General features: G+C 37.9%; 1 protein-coding gene across 1 annotated transcript in view; it reads left to right on the top strand.

Moving 5' to 3' along the window:
• Positions 1–4,793, top strand: part of LOC127435393 (neuron navigator 3-like) — a 216,241-nt gene extending 211,448 nt beyond the window's left edge. Inside the window, exon 43 of the mRNA XM_051688837.1 lies at positions 295–4,793. Within this exon, the coding sequence (XP_051544797.1) occupies positions 295–414 (120 nt within the window). The 3' untranslated portion in view covers positions 415–4,793. The remainder of the gene's footprint in view (positions 1–294) is intronic.
• The last annotated feature ends 12,740 nt before the right edge of the window (positions 4,794–17,533 follow it).

The raw sequence follows: 17,533 nt of genomic DNA, 5'->3' as shown, positions 1-17,533 counted from the left end.
TGTGTCTTCTTTGTTACAGTGTATATTTACATTCCAGTTGTGTTAAACTACTTCGTTTCATAGTTTAATTGTTAATTCGTCTGTTTTTGCTCCATTTTTTTATATCTATAATAGTGTTCCGTACTCTCCATTTGTCATGAGTTTTGTAACTTTGTTGTGGTTGACATCGCTAATATGGTTGTGTTCATGCACACTTGTTTTATTTTTATTGTTAAGCACACACTATTACACACAGTTATAGAGATAGAGTCTCTTCAGAACCGTAAACATAAATGTTCTTTCTCTGTAAATTAGATGAATATGCTGATGAGGCTACAAGAAGCTGCTAACTACTCCAGCGCCCAGAGCTGTGACAGCGACAGTGCCAGTCACCATGATGACCTGTTGGACTCCTCATTGGAGTCTGCCCTGTAAGCCCCACCCCATTAGAAGAGGAATTCTTCTGATTGGTTTAAAAGCAGAGAGAGATGGGCCGACAGGACTTGTGGTTATGAGGCTTATTAAAGGCCTGTGGAGGAGATTTGACACCTGAAGAGGTGAAAGGATACAGCGTCCAGGATACAGATGAAATGGTGCTGGTGGCACAACACACTGGCAAAGTGTGTGTGTGCTTATTACTTTTAAAAACAATGAAATATAGTTTGTTGGGTTCTGGAGGTTAAATATGTTTACAAAGGCAGGTGTCTACTTCCACTGAGGTGCAACAATCTAAAGGGCAACATTCTGCATTCTGACCTCAGTCAATACAATCGGTGCTGCCGTGGTGCCAAAACCAGCAATCATCTGGTTTACACTCATCTCGCCAGCACCATTCATGAAACGCCTCTAGCCGACACGCACAAATGTGCATTGTGTCATTACCGCTACTGTGAAATCATACGCAAATGTGCAAATCTCCACCACTCGATTCACTGCCAAGCGTATGGTGACCTACAGCACTCTTAAACCAACGATTGCGGCTTACACACCGTTACATACAGTAGTCTTTCCTTCTACCCCATGGCCGTGTGCGTAGTTTCTTCTCCTCTCTACAGGTATGAGGCGATTGCTTGTTGGAGGGGGTACTAGCTTTGTCAGAAAAAAGGCCAGAACATGGTGCTTTCTTGCCAGCATGATCTCATGAAAATTGCATGACTGTGGCAATATTTTTGCAAAATGATATTACATGGTTCCTTGCACATATTGCAGAAGTTGCAAGGTGAAATATCCACTGCGTGGTGCTAAAAGTAAGGTATTTTTTCTCCCAAACAGATGATGTTTAAGGGTAATACTCAACTGAGTTTTAAATCAACAAAACCTACATCCCTACCATAAACCTTAAACCTAACAGACATTGTTAGAAAAAGCAAATATGTGATGAAAAACAAATGAGGTTTCGAAAGGTAATACTCAATCGAGTTTTAAATCAACAAAACCAACCTCCCTACCCTAAACTTTAAACCCTAACCAAACAGATAGTGTCAGAAACAGCAAATATGAGATGAAAATAGATTAGGTTTTAAAGGGTATTACTCAGTAAAATTTTAAATCAACAAAACCAACCTCCCTACCCAAAACTTAAACCTAACAGATAGTGTGAGAAACAGCAAATATGAGATGAAAACAAATGAGGTTTTAAAGGGTAATACTCAATCGAGTTTTTAATCAACAAAACCAACCTTCCTATCCTAAACCTTAAACCTAAACCTAACAGATAGTGTCAGAAAAAGCAAATAAGAGATGAAAAAAGATGAGGTTTTGAAAGGTAATAATCGAGTTTTAAATCAACAAAATCGATCTCCCAGTCCCAACCCTAAACCTTAAAATTGAGTGGTGGTGGTGTAGTGGGCTAAAGCACTGAACTGGTAATCGGAAGATAATTGGAAGGTTGCTGGTTTGATCCCCACAGCTACCACCATTGTGTCCTTGACTTTTGTGTCCAACTCCAGGTTGCTCCAGGGGGATTGTCCCTGTAATAAGTGCACTGTAAGTTGCTTTGGATAAAAGCGTCTGCCAAATGCGTAAATGTAATAATTGAGTTTTAAATCAGCAAAACCAGCCTCCTTACCCTAAACCTTAAACCTAACAGAGTGTCAAAAAAGAAAATATGAGATGAAAAACAATCTGGGTTTTGAAAGGTAAAGCTCAATCGAGTTTTAAATCAACAAATCTGACCTCCCTACCCTAAACCTTAAACCTAAACCTAACAGATAGTGTCAGAAAAATCAAATGTGGGCTGAAAAGCCAAATTGCTGGAATGTCATTTTGTGGTTCTTCTATGACACTTATATGACAGTGCCGCAATACGTACAATGGGCCGCGTAAAAATTATTTTGCAAAAAATGTAGGTATAGTAACATGATTCTATGAGATCAGGTTGTTTCTTGCTGCCTTAAGTGTGCTGAGCTCTGAAGACATTTAAATGTGGTTCCACTGTCCTTTCGCAGAAATGATGGTGTAGGACAGAAATTCACATCCATTTTCCTATAAATGCCATGTCAACATATTTTATTTTTGTTACAATTAGTGTGTTAAGTCTAAAACATGCCATTATTAAAGAGTCCAAATGTATAAAGGATTAAAAATATATATATCTTTATGTAATCCCAGTTGAGCTGGGATCGCTTGAATCAAAAGCACAAATCTGATGCGTCGCTTTGCTAGCATGCTGTTTTTACGTTGCGATATGTGTGCGTGCACACGGAATCTGTCAGTTTTCGCTCCTGTGCACCAGTGTTCGTGTAGTCAAATTTCATTAATCCTTTTCTTTTTGGTTTGCTAAGTGGGTTTTGCACAGTTGAAAAGGTGATTGTAAATATTCAAGTCTTGCACAGCCAGGTAAAGATGCACTCTGCGCAGTTGGTATTCCATTTCTGCTCTTATAGTCTAGCATTATGCTCTTGTAATTTACAAAGAAAAAAGCAAACCAGCAAACCTGTCCGAACCTTGTATGTCTTGTAATGACTGGTTATTATACAGAGCTCTATACCATCCAGTGAGAGGTGAAGTGTTTTTAAATCTCAGAAAACTTTAGTGTCAATTTACTGTTTAAGGGTGCAAAAATGATCCAAAACGGTTATCTTTACAATGCATCAGAGCCCAACCACATCCTACATTATGCTGTTACAATTCCTAGCTTGCAGTTTTAAAATACAGTAGACCTCAAATGTATTTGGACACTTAAGCCACACTTGAACAAATATTAAATTGGTAGAGATGGTGTTAATAACGCAAAGATCATGGGTTTGATTCCCACAGAACATACGAACTGATAAAATGTTCTGTATACCTAAAATACACTGTAAGGGTGCCGTTCACACCAAAGATGTTTTTGCGTCCATCTGCACTGTAGAATAGTTTTTCTACATAAACAAGCGCTAGATGGATGTCTTTGACCGTATGAGCGTTTTTCGCAGGAGCGCCAAATTGTTAAATGTGTCAAGTTAAAACGAACTTCAACTTTTAAAAACCTTTTCTGTTTTTTTTTTTTTCCCATTGTGATGCATCTAACTTTTTTTTTTTTTTTTTTTTTTTTTTTTTGTGCAAAAACGCAATCAGGTCTGAACGGCCCCCAAGCTTGTGCTAAATTTATAAAAGTAAAGGTATTTTTTTGCATCAGATAACAAATCAAAAGAAAACAGATAGAAAATGATCAAACTATGTGACATTTATTTTAAAGAAAGATGGCACAAGCACACTTTAAGCAAAACATTTAAGAAAAATACGTTTGTTAGGTTTTAATTGATAAAACATTATATATAGTGTTGAAAATGAAAGCAACAAGTATTTGGACACTTTCTTTGTGGAATGTGTCTATAATGAACTACATCTGTGTTTACTTGGGGTAGACTGACTTAATGTGTATATATACACCAAAAATAAACTTAAGAGCAGTTGGTTAAAAGAGGTTAGATCTGAGAAAAGGTCTAGCATCATTTGTTTGCAGATGCCACTTAGTTTGATATGTTGCTATCTTATGCAAAACATTAATACATTTATAAATGAGACATAAGTATCCAAATACTTTGGGGGTTACTGTAAATCACTTCCAATGTCATGTTTAACTGTGAAAGACTTTCATTTGAGAATATTTTAAGAGTTTGCACATGTTTACAGTAACTGAATCTCTGTTAGCTTGGTGTACATGGTAAGGAGGTACAAAGTGTTAAATACAACTATGCTATACAGTAGGTGCTATAGGTGAGCTCATCGAAAAGCTTTGTACTGACATAAGATCAGGCCTTTACCACATCCAACCTCACCTTGTGGTTCAAACTGATCACCACATGCAAAGTAACACATTCTTACTGCCACTATAGTTTTACAAAGCTTTCCTTTTTCTCTTTTAATTCAGGTAACTGCTTTTAATTCCTTAGCACTTCAACAGTGCCATGTGTGTAACTTTCAAACTCTGTGACTCTGTGCCTGATTCTTTGCTTGTCAATCATTAGTCCTGTTCATTGTGAAATTACTCATGAAAAACACCATTAGTAAGAAGCGCAGTATAGTTTTTGAACTGCCTAACTGTCCCGAACCTCAAAACAAACAAATATTGATTGTCTATGGTACATCATGATTTTTTTTTTTCTCTCTCTCTCCATGTTATGGCTAACACATCTCTCGATGAGCACATAACATTGAACTGCTTTGAAAATGTTTCTTTTGAGGTGGAACATTTGTTGGTAGATGTTTTATATTTTGTACATTTGTAAGTAACATATCATGTAAATAGAAAGAGACCACAATTTAAATCATTTGGGGGATTTTGTAGTCTTTGTAAAGCCCTTAATAAATGATATTTGGTGTCACCCGAGCATTGAGTGTTGATTAATTATTTATATATTTATCAAATAAATTATTTTATCATTATTTTTTGTCTTTTTTTTTATTTTATCTGTTACATGTATATTTCATGTTTTGTATGTTGTAAATTAAAATTATAAATTCAGTTCAGTTTTACCAATAAATGATTTACTCATGAATGCCCTGTTCTGGTCCTGGAAGTAATTGCAGCATGCTAGTGTTGTGGCATTAATTTGCCGCAGAGCTCATTCTGAAGATGCTGAGCATTACCAAACTTAATTAGACCAGAATACAGATTTCTACATCATTATACTAGTGAATAGTTTACTACTGTACTAATGTTTAATCAAAGGAGTGTTAATTGGTACATTTAAAATAACAAATTAATAGGACAATAACAGTGGAAATGTACAATAACTTGTTTTGTCCCCAAGATTTTAAGGTATACGGCTATACAGAAAATGACTTTCAAAAATAAACATACCCTGAGAAATATGGAGTAAAAAGTGAGACAACTAGCCCCAGTCTCCCCTACAAATGGTGGTCCACTATATTAAGAACTTCCATAAAAATTCAGATTCAGCATGTATGTATGCATTTAATTCCAACAAAATAGAGTAGGGTATTATTAATTGATTATGTATTAGGATATATAATTAAGGATGTAGTTCAATTAGATCAAAGGTACAAAAGAGTCAATAAAGTACAGTAAGAAACTGTAAAGCACTACTTAAAACAGTACCACCATGCACTTGTCTAAATAAACACCATGACGCATAACTTTGCATCAATCATGTTGCATTCCATACAGAAATGATCATCCCTATGCCCTACTCCCTTCAAAGACTTTACCATCCACTGTGAGCTAAGTGTTGGGGCTCAAAAAATTATGGTCATTGGGAACTCACGTTTTAAGCCTCCTATTCTGTTCAAGTAGGGACACTTACTTTGCTGTTTGCTGTCATTTTTGACCGAACACAGTACAGGTGTACTTTTTTTTTTTTTTTTTTTTTAAGAAATGGAAGCATAAGTGTTAGTTCTGTCAGTGAGACTCACGTGGTACACGTCATCGGTTCATTCATAATTTCCTTTAACCAATCACTGTTCACCTCTTGCTTTAAAGGCCTGCCAGCAGCCAACCACTCTGCTGCTGTCAGGTGTCAACATGGCAATAATTTCTACAATTGCTATGTCCGATGTCGAGCCAGCTTCGCTCCCCGATGAGCTAATATGGATTTAATCACTGCTCTTTAATTTTATTCAGGATCTGCAGTTCCTCGCCGCAGCGCATGTCTGCAATTCCGGAGTCTCAGTGGGATCGCGGCCCTCTTGGAATAATGCTGCCTTCATGTGCTATCGGAATGATCCTACTTCCCAATTTTTAAGTGGTAATTACAAGTATGTCGTGTTCACGTGCTTTGTTGTTGGAAAGAACGGGAAAATTGGAAGATGCCAGGATCATTCATACATATTTCTTGATGAACTTTTATTTTGACACCATAATACATATCACTCAGTTAGCTTGCAGACGATCATGGAATTTTGATCAAATACAAGTTATATTCACAGTGTAAACAAATGTGCAACATTAAAGAATGGTTGCTGATATACATAAATGAATTTGACCAAAACTGCAAGCACTTACAATTAGCTGTATTTAGAAAAATGAACAAAAACTGTCATTCATTACAGAAACTGTGCTCTCCTCCACTAGGACTCCTCCCATCTCGGAAACTCGGGTATCAAAATTGTCTCAGAGTTTCCCAGTCATAATTACGACTTGAGGTGTCATTCACGTGCAACTTCGGAGTGGGAAACTCGTATTTATGATAATTCCGATAGCACGCGAAGGCAGTGTTGGGCCTCATGTATTCAGATAGAAGACAAAGGCAGGCCTAACACAGTCGTAAAACCTAACTCAGGCCCCCACATAAGTCATAAATTATACTGATAAAAATCGTGCCAAAATCAAACAAAGGGAGTCCAAAACAGACTACAAATCCCATGAAGCCTTGCTCACTAAAGGATCGAACTCTCAACTCCTATTGGATGAGGCACACAACAGAGCGCACCTCAACCATGACATCATCAGGAGTAGAAATACCTCTGAAATGCTTCCGGGATTTGCTTCCAGCAACTTTGCTCGCCGTGTGTAGATGCAGCTCATCGCTGCTCTCAGGTGCAGCCTCGTGGCACAAGGAATTAATGTCCGACTTGAAACTGTGGCCATACAATTTCCATCTCGCTGGACGAGTTGAGATTACTCTGTGTTCCACTGAACACTCTAACAGATCCGAAGGAGACCGCCGAGCAATCCGCATCTTCATCCATTTGCCTGCAGAAGTGAAGAGATAAAAGATTTCTCTTCCATCTTCAATCAAGTCGACGTCACTGATTTCTCCGCCAGCCCACCGAGAATCAGCAGCTGTACCACCCGCCGACAGAGCGAGGAAACCGGCTTTGGGGCCGTCACTTTATTCTCTCTCTCTCTCTCGTACTAACCACACACACATGCGACCCCTCACAAACACTCTGGCACACATTTTTGGCTAGTAGATAGCTTCGTGATGAAGCTCAGCTTTGTCCCTAAGCTACCATTGACTGGTTTCTCTCCACCCACATTCGCGGCCATATTCCCTGGCCGGAAGTCTCGTGTGACATACTCTCCACGAGAGTCACGTCCGCCATTTTGTGCCCGTCCCTCCTTACACACAAACACACACACACTCTCACAACTTATGTGTTATAGGATTATTTTAGTTTCCATATCTAATCATATCACTGTTTTGTTTGTAGTTGTAAGTCGGAAGTTTATTGACTGCATTGTATTAATTATTAATTGATATTACTGCATAAATAAACTGTTATATTACAAAGAGAAGTGTTTTGGTTTGTTTTGCATACACCTGTGTCATGCTGACGGGATGTCAGTGCTCGGATTCAAGCCTTCATTCATTGTTTTTTTATTTTTCGATATTCTTCGGATGTTGATTTTCCTAAGAAAACAATCTAATATTGAGACTGGTTATTAGTCCCTGATTCCAGGGTGGTGCCCCGTCAATGTTAATCCTTATTAATATTCTATTTATTTTTGATAATTGATAATTATCTTTGATGATTGTTGAATTTGAATGATCAATAATCTAGTGTTAATTTTAATTAATGTTTCATCAGTGTTAATGATTAGTGATTATCTTTGATAATTGTTGATTTAAAGGATTAAAAAAAAACTAACATTGATACTCATCAATGTTCTATTGATTTTAATAATTAATAATTATCTTTGATAATTATTGCTAATAACCAATCCCGCTCCTAAACGTAGCGCACTACATTTACTGGAGCCCCATATGAGGTTTTAATGAGTTAGATTCAATTAATTAATTTAATCATTAATTAATAACTAAAGAAATAATTACCAATTATTTCTGATAGTAACACTGATCTAAACAACCAGTAAAGCCCTACAGCAGCATAATAATAGATATGTTAACGAGGCATCTACGTCAACCCTGATCTCTCCAGACCACAGATGAACCAGCTCACATAACATCTTGGAAAGCCCGCCTTCCCTCCTCAATGATGCCGCCGCTCCATCTCAACTTTCATCAAACCTACAGGGCTTAAACTATCAGCAAATCCAGATATTCATCCAGATCTCAGTCATGTAGGAGACCTCCCTCAGTTGAGCAACTGCATCTACCACAACCGGAATGCACGACCCGGTGCTGGAAGGCCGTCAAAAGAATCGTATCAAAGCAGCAGCTGATTACCATCCGAAATACGCTAAGTTCTCTATTATTTTCATCAATTCATATTTAGAGGATGGTTTAAAGGTCTTAGGCTTTCTGCTGCAATGTTGTCTGTTCATCGCAACCCTCATCAGCATCAATATCACATTCAAGTGGCAATATTTCATTTCTATACACGTTTCACAGCATGACAGCCGTGCCATGGCGAGTAAATGAGTTAGGTTCACAATGCATGACTCAGTCACCGTGTTGCATGCCTGAGTGTACCCCTATTGGGGAATCAAGATATATTATTCAGCATGTCGTGATGCACATGTACATATCGTACGGGGTCTATTACTCCATTCAGTTAAGATGATGCATTGTTTTGCTGGTCGCTCCTATCGCACATAAATCACGAAATGTTTCTTTCTTCATACGTCTACTTCCACGTTCTCCAAATATGGAAGCACCACTGTTGTTGTGCGCCTCTGACACCTAGCGGCAGGCTCCGCTCATTACATTTCCGTTGTTCAACATCTCATTTCATTACCAGCACAATGCATTTGGCTGCCTTTATGATCAGTCAAACGGGTGTGATTCCTATTCCACATTAGGGACTGGCGGATCAATACTAAAGTATCGATACTTCCAATACTGATGTGGTATCAAGAATTTCGATCCACAAAAAAATAATATTGATTCTGATTTATTTATTTTTTTTAACTAGTGATGTTATTATTTAGATAACATGAATATTAATGCATCTCATAATCTTCTAAGTGGAAATAAAAGAATTATATTAGCTATAGTTGCATGGCACCGGAACTATCTTTTCTTCCGCTCATCCTGATGCGCAGAAATGCTAAAATACACCAGCAGTCACAGATAGTGCTCACCCTTTCAGTCATAGCGCTCGTTTACAGAGGGAGCAGTGCTTTCCTGAGTTAATGACAGAAAAACAGCATCTGGAGTTATTTACACTATGTAATGACAAACCTAGACGTGACATTTATTATAATGGGCTTGTGTGACCGTTTTTACAGGTTTATTTATATTCAGAGTTGTTAAAACATTGATAATGATCTTTAATCCTCGTTAATAAATGATAACCTTATGAAAACTTAACATGGATTTACAGTAGTAATATCATATTACTATAGAAACCACGACTGAAGTAACCATGTTTTTTTATTTTTTTTATTTCTTTTTGGCAGTAACCAAGGTTTTGATACAATTAACCATGGTTTTACTACATAATTACGTAGTATCCATATGCCTCTTGGTTTAAGTAATAATAACCATATAATAATAGCTATGCAGAGGTGGGTAGAGTAGCCAAAAACTGTACTCAAGTAAAATTTCAATTACTTCAAAAAAATTATTACTCAAGTAGAACAAAAATAATTACTTGAGTAAGAGTAAGAAAGTATCCAATTAAAAGAGTACTCAAGTAGTGAGTAACTTGTTACTTTCACAAATTACATAATAGACGTTAACTCCCCTATATTCCATTACATAATAAACATTTAACATGTATTACAGAATTATTATTATTATTAATAGAAATTCTGTCATAATTCACCATCATGTTGTTCCAAACCCGTATGACTTTCTTTCTTCCATGCAACACAATAAGGAGATTTTAGACAGAATGTTTGCCTGAGTCACTATTTACTTTTCAGTGAATGTTTATATATATATATATATATATATATATATATATATATATATATATATATAGAAAGTGAATGGTGACTGAGACTGTCAGTCCCTAATATTCTCTCTAACATATTTTGTGTTCTACATAATACAAAGCATACCCACAACAACATGAGGGTAGAGAAATGATGACAGAATATTAAATTATGGCTGAGCTATCACTTTAAAGAGATAGTTTACCCAAAAATGAAAATTCTCTCATCATTTACTCACCCTCATGCCTTCCCAGATGTGTATGACTTCTTTTCTTCTGCAGAACACAAATTCAGATTTTTAAAAGAATATTTTAGCTCTGTAGGCCAAAATTTTGATGCTCCAAAAAGCACATAAAGGCAGCATAAAAGTAATCCATAAGACTCCAGTCCATGTATTCAGAAGTGATATGATAGATATGGGTGAGAAACAGATCAATATTTGTCATTTTTTGCTAGACAGGGGGTGATATGCAGAGAAAAATGTGAATCACAAAAAACACAAGAAGAAGAATGTGAAAGTGATCTGTTTCTCTTTCTCATCCACACCTAACACATCACTTCTGAAGATACTGATTTAACCACTGGAGTCTTATGGATTACTTTTATGCTGACTTATGTTTGTTTGTTTAGCTTTAAAATGTTGCCACCCATTCACTTGCATTGTATGGATCTACAGAGCTGAGAAATTATTCTAAAAATCTTAATTTGAGTTCAGCAGATGAAAGAAAGTCATACACATCTGGGGTGGCAAGAGGGTGAGTAAATAATGAGAATTTTAATTTTTGGGTGAACTATCCCTTATAGGGCTCTTGTCAGATCTGGAGGAAATTGTCAATAAGAAGAGAGGTTTGGAAACATTTCTAGTAATTAATACAGTGAAAACATGAAAATATACCACAAGGACATTATATATAATGCTGAAATATAAACCAAAGCAAGATCATGCTTTATTAATGCCTTCTTTCACTATTTCATAGCTTTTAAAGTCCTGCACGGATTCTTATTTCAGTGTAGTTACAGTTTTCAGTGTCATAAGTATTTAGATCATTAGTTTTGTACATCAGTACCACCGCTCTCTAAATGCAGAGTACGCAGCCTACGTAGGGCACCAACTCCGGTCGCGGAACACTTGCTGTGTCTGAAACCGCCCCTATCCACTATATAGTGCACAATTTCGAGTGTCTGCCATTTTGTAGGAGTGTCTGAATTCTGAGTGAGCCACTTGTTCCCTACTTTTGCTCACTCATTCTTACCCACAATGCACTCTAATTTCAAGTGTACATTTGATGTACACTCGACAATGGTTCATTTGGTTCACAATCCACCACGGGAAAGACGTACGAGCTGGGAGTTTACTGCTTCCTTCACTCCTGCAATGTTTTATTTCATGCTGAATGTAGTAAATTACTTTTTGACAAATCATTACTTGATTAAAAAAACATAATGACATATAGAGAGGCAAAACATACAGATACATTTTAAAATGTACTCTTTATTTGATCAAATGTGTTTACTCTTTATATTAACACACAGTATATATAAAAAATTACAAACAGAATGAAGATTTATTGTATTAATATATTATTTAATAATAATAACAAGTAAGTCCCAAGTATTTATGTGATGTTGTTTCTGCGACAGCCCCAGAACTCCAACACTCATGTCCGAATTCACTCATTTCGTTCACTTACTGCTGAGATATAGTGCACTAACTGCCATTCACTATATAGGAAGTAGGGGATGAGTGAACGATTGCGGACACAGCCACTCTCTTCGCCATACGATTGCCTTTAGCCCGCACATCTCACACGCGCAGAAATGCTGTCTGTTCACGCTCCAGTTGTTGATCACATGAATGGCAGTGATTTACACGTAACTTGGATGTTTACATGGATTTATACATTTAATCCGCCTGAAGTAGCTGCAATAGTTTCCAGTACCCCCGCAAGGGCGCGGGGTAAATGCGTAAATACTGCTTATTACATGCGGGATGCGGGACAAAGCGCACTGATATATTGCTGCACTGATTTAAAAATGTACACTTAAAAACTGGTGTCATAAGAGCCCAGTTACATTATCACCCTGAAAATGACCATCTCATTAAACAGAAAAACCCGCGTTAGGATTAGAGCCAAAACTTACCTCAGCGTGCTGCCTTAAATTGGAGCTGTGATTTTAATCTTGAAATATCAGCTTGTCTTGGTGTTAAATGAAGGCATTACATGACGAAACTATACTTTTTTCACTGTGCGGAGTGAAGAAAGTGTTTCACTTTGAAGAGTTTGATGCTGCTGCAGTGATTGAATGACAGTCTGTGACAGCGGCTCAGTGTGCGCAGCTGTGTGAACTTCCGCTCTCGTAAAAGTCCCATTCAATCAAATTAAACCCAGTAATGTAATGACAGTAACACCACCCATTGTAAAGAAGTAAAAGTTAAAAAAAATTTATTAGAAATTTACTTGAGTGAGAGTAAAAAGTACCCACTTTTAAACCTACTCTAAAAGTAATTTTTTTCCCAAAAATTTACTCAAGTAAATGTAACGAGTAAATGTAGCGCGTTACTACCCACCTCTGTAACTATGTTAATTTTGAGGTTTTATACAGTATGTAGCAGGTAAGTAAGATTTTGTTTCCTCATTGGATAAACCTGTGCCGGATTAGTTTTTTTCACAGGTTTGAAATTTCAAAGCTCATTATTTCCATTCCGCTACAGTTAATTTTCTGCATCGGCTGGTAAGACATAAACTTCCTCATAATGCTTTCTACATTATTTCTACAACTATGTTTGCCAAAATGCATTATTTTTTAAAGTTACAATGCATTTTGTTCTTCGATCCTTTCACTGTTAATATATTTGCGGTCAAGACAGCTTGCATTTAGCAGCAGGTAAGTAAGATTGTTTACTCTTGATAAACCGTGCCAGATAGCATTCTTGCAAAGCAGATACTAAATATTCAGTCGACTGAAGCTTTACATGTCATATACCATGCGTCGTGTTGCTGGTTTTACGGGCTTTATCAGAGCTTTGACTTCATCACATCTTCTGCTTTACATACTTAAATGCCATTCAATGCTGGTCATGGCACCCTCCTCACCAAATCAGACATAAAGATGCTCCAAAATCATACCCACTCACCCCGCTGATTGGCCCATTTCGGCATCATGTGGAAAAAAAATAATAATAATAATTCCCTGTCCGGCTCACAACTGAGTGTAGAAGTAGTCCCCACATTTAATTCTCTGTCAGCAGGCTTATCTGGATCCTTCTAATATTTTAAGCTTCTGTCCATATGCACCCGCTCTGATTCTCTGCTCCTCTATTCCTGTCTTCTCACAGCTCCACACTGTATGTTTAAACCATTTTTCCCCTGCTAGATTCCGCTAAAGATTTAATAAGGAATGGTATTGCCCCATCTACGCTCAAAGCTTACAATTCCGCTTGGTCTCAATATTCTTCATTTGCAACTCTCACAGGACCCCTTTATTCCCAGTGTTAGTGTCAACTGTCTGTGCTTTTATTGCTTGCTGTTTTAACGTCCAATTATTGAAACCTCATCCATTAATAAAATGGTGGCGGGCATTCAGTTTCAAGCTAGATGTCATTCACCTGAATTCCCCAGTCTTTTCTCCTTTATAATCCTTCCAGCTATTTCAAAGAGGTATCAGAAAAAAATTTCCCTACCTTTCCCGATAAATGGCTTCCTAACACTTTAGACATTCTACACCTCCTTATTTCCACTCACAGAGCAGGTTGTTTTTCTAAATTCAATGACATTCTTATAGAAGCAGTTTTTTTTTATTTATTTATTTTTTTTATGGCATTTTAAGGCTATAGTTTCCATGCCTTCTTGACATTTAACCTTTTCTGATATTTCTTTTTCTCCCCAGAAAAAATAAAATAAAAAAAGAAATAATACTTTTTGTACTATTTTATTTCTTAAACATTCAAAAACCAATTAGATCATGGTCGCTCCATATCAATATCTAAAATTCAGGATAATTCCTTTTGCCCATACATCTCGATGATAAATTATCTTAGGTCTCTCCCCTTGAGCGTATTCCATCCATTCCTTCAGGATAGGAGCCACTACAGCAGCTGAGGACTTCCTGAGTCTTCCATTAAGATGCCGGGACGATGGTCTTTTTCATCATACAAGACATACATTCATCCCAACCTACATTCAATCAACCAAGCTCAGCAAATAGTAAGCAACACATCAAAGGTACTATTTTCTTACAACTCTGGTGGTGGTAGAATCACACAAAAAATCTATGCAACCCCTTCCTCATACTCCTCCAAGCATTGTTATCCTTTTCAAGAGTATTGCACAAAAAATTTTCCCCTCCCTCATACTTCCTCAAGCATTGTTATCCTTTTCAAGGGTATTGCACAACAATGCTCCCTTTCCCCTAAATACGTTTCAAGCTTTGGTTATTCTTTTCAAGAATACTGCATGACCAAACGCTCGCCCAATCAGGGCTCAAAAGCATTGCAAGCATCGGTTACTCTTTTCAAGGGTATTGCACAACCAATGCCACCCTTCCCTTCATGTGTCATAAGCTTTGGTTATCCTTTCAAGGATATTGCACAACCAATGCCCCCTTCCCTTCATGTGTCATTAGCTTTGGTTATCCTTTCAAGGGTATTGCACAACAAATGCCCCCTTTCCCTTCATGTGTCATTAGCTTTGGTTATCCTTTCAAGGGTATTGCACAACAAATGCCCCCTTTCCCTTCATGTTTCATAAACATTGGTTACTCGTTTCAAGGGCATTGCACAACCAAATGTCCGTCCAATTCAGGGCTCATACGTATCATAAGCTTTGGTTACTCTTTGTGGCAGCCGGGGCGTGGTCGAGCGTTCGTCCAGAGAGAGAGAAAGTGGTAAGGGTGCAATCACTTGAGCCAGATAACGATTAACACCTGTTTCCAATTATAGTGAGCTTGGGGAGAGCAGCATAAAAGGGACCATGCCAGTGCCAAGGGTCAGAGAGAGTCAGGGAACAAGTGTCCTGCTGTGAAGCTGATGTGTAGTTGTGAAGCTGATGATATATTGTGAAGCTGTAAGCTCAGAAAGTTGCCAATTAAAAAGCCTTACCTGTGACTGGAGAAACCCTGTGTCCTCTTTCCCTCTTGTTGTGAAGTTTGTTACACTGGTGCCGAAACTCGGGATCAAGTTGGAGGAAGTACGCCCCATGGAGTCCTCCCAGTTGGCAGAAATCCTCAAATCCCTCGCCGGCCTACACCAGACCCACCAACAATCCCTGCTTGAGCTTAGGCAAGATCAAGATCGCCGGTTCTTCAAGATCCTTCGAGCTCAAGCAGAGGACCGGCATGCGATCCGGAGCCTCATCAGCCAGGAGAAAGCCCCGGCCGTGACTCCGGACACCATATCCCCCATGCCCCCGCCCATGCTCTTGAAGATGGGGGTGGAAGATGATCCGGAAGCATTCCTAGTCCTCTTTGCGTGCTCCACGGTGATCTGTGGAGATCCAGATTTTCCCCGTTCTCTTCTCCCTCCCATCTTACTCGGCTCTCTCTCCACAGCCCATCCCAGCTCCACGGAGTTGTGGAGTCCTGCCGCCGAAGCCGGCTTCCCGTTCACGGGGGTTTGCTCCCCCGGTGACTGCACTGCCCCACTGCTCTCCCCCTCAGGTGGATGTGCCCGCCAACGCGGGTGCGGGCGTAGCATCTGGCTCAGGTGAATGCACCCTTACCACTTTCTCTCTCTTCGGACGAACACTCGACCATGCCCCTGTTGCCACACTCTTGTCAAGGGTATTGCACAACCAAATGCTCGCCCAAATCAGGGCTCTAAGCATCAAATATCACAAACGATGCTCCCCTCCCTCTTTTCCTCATAGCATTGTTATCCTTTCAAGAGTATTGCACAAACGATGCTCCCCCAACCCCCAATATATATATATATGCTTGCACATACAGGGAATTTGTCTTGGTAAGATAATAATAATAAAAAAATATAATAAAAATAAAAAGTGAATAGAAAATAAAGTATATATAGAAATAGACAATAAGACTATATATATCTATATCTATCTATCTATCTATCATCTATCTATCTATCTATCTATCTATATATATATATATATATATATATATATATATATACATATATATATATATATATATATATATATATATATATATATATATATATATATATATATATATATACATACATACACATATTGTAATGTTTAATGTATATCATGTCTTTTATTTTGTATTCTAGTTCCTGTTTCATGTCATGTGTTCCATAGTCATGTGATGTCCTGTTTTCCCTCCATGTTCATGTGTGTTGTTTTCATTGGTTCATTGTTTGATTATCTTGTTTAGAGTTCTGTTTGTTCACTGGTTTATGTTCTCCCATGTCCATGTATTTAAGCCCTCCTGTTTTCCATTGTTGTTTGTCAGGTATTGTGATTGTAACATTGTAGGATAGTTCATGCCATGCCATGCCATGCCATGCCATGTCAAGTCATGTTATGTTTATGTTATGTTTATGTCAAGTCTATAGTCAAGTCATGTCATGTCATGTCATGTCATGTTAAGTTTAGTTAAGTCGTTCATGTTTTGTTTTGTTTTGTTCACATTTATAGTTAGGGTTACTGGTTATCACGTTTGGAAATAAACTGCACTTGGGTTCCTACATCATCGTCTTTGTCATTGCCAGCACCAGCAGCATCATTACACATATGTACAATATACAAATACAATGTGGGTCTCCCACTTCAGGTCCACAATCATCTCCACCGTTTTGAGCGTGTTCAGCTCCAGGTTGTTTTGACTACACCAGTGAGCCAGCCGTTCAACCTCCCTTCTGTATACAGACTCATCGTCATCTTGGATGAGGCCAATGACAGTAGTGTCGTCTGCGAATTTCAGGAGCTTGACAGAGGGGTCCTTGGTGGTGCAGTCATTTGTATACAGGGAGAAGAGTAGTGGGGAGAGCACACATCCCTGGGGGGCACAAGTGCTGATTGCACATGTACTGGAATAAAAGAATTGGAGAGCTCCACACTGTGGCTGCCATCCGCGGCGCCATCTCAATCTCTCGATTTAGAAATATATTTAGACAGTATCAAACTATTATTTGTCAAAATTTAGCATTTCTTAACTGTTTTGAAGTGTTACAATAATGGCACATTATACTTACAGTCAAACCTGACCTAGTGTTACAAAAAGAAGACATAAAATAATAATTTTGTTACCAATCATTTATTTCAAACATCAACATTAAATAACTAAAACGTAAATTAATAATAATGTCAAGAAAATGAACAGTAATAAACAGAAATGTTG

The sequence above is a fragment of the Myxocyprinus asiaticus genome, chromosome 45 (assembly GCF_019703515.2).
Source record: "Myxocyprinus asiaticus isolate MX2 ecotype Aquarium Trade chromosome 45, UBuf_Myxa_2, whole genome shotgun sequence".
Lineage (NCBI taxonomy): Eukaryota > Metazoa > Chordata > Actinopteri > Cypriniformes > Catostomidae > Myxocyprinus > Myxocyprinus asiaticus.
Note: the sequence above shows the minus strand (reverse complement) of the source record. Positions and strands in the feature narration are given on the sequence as shown.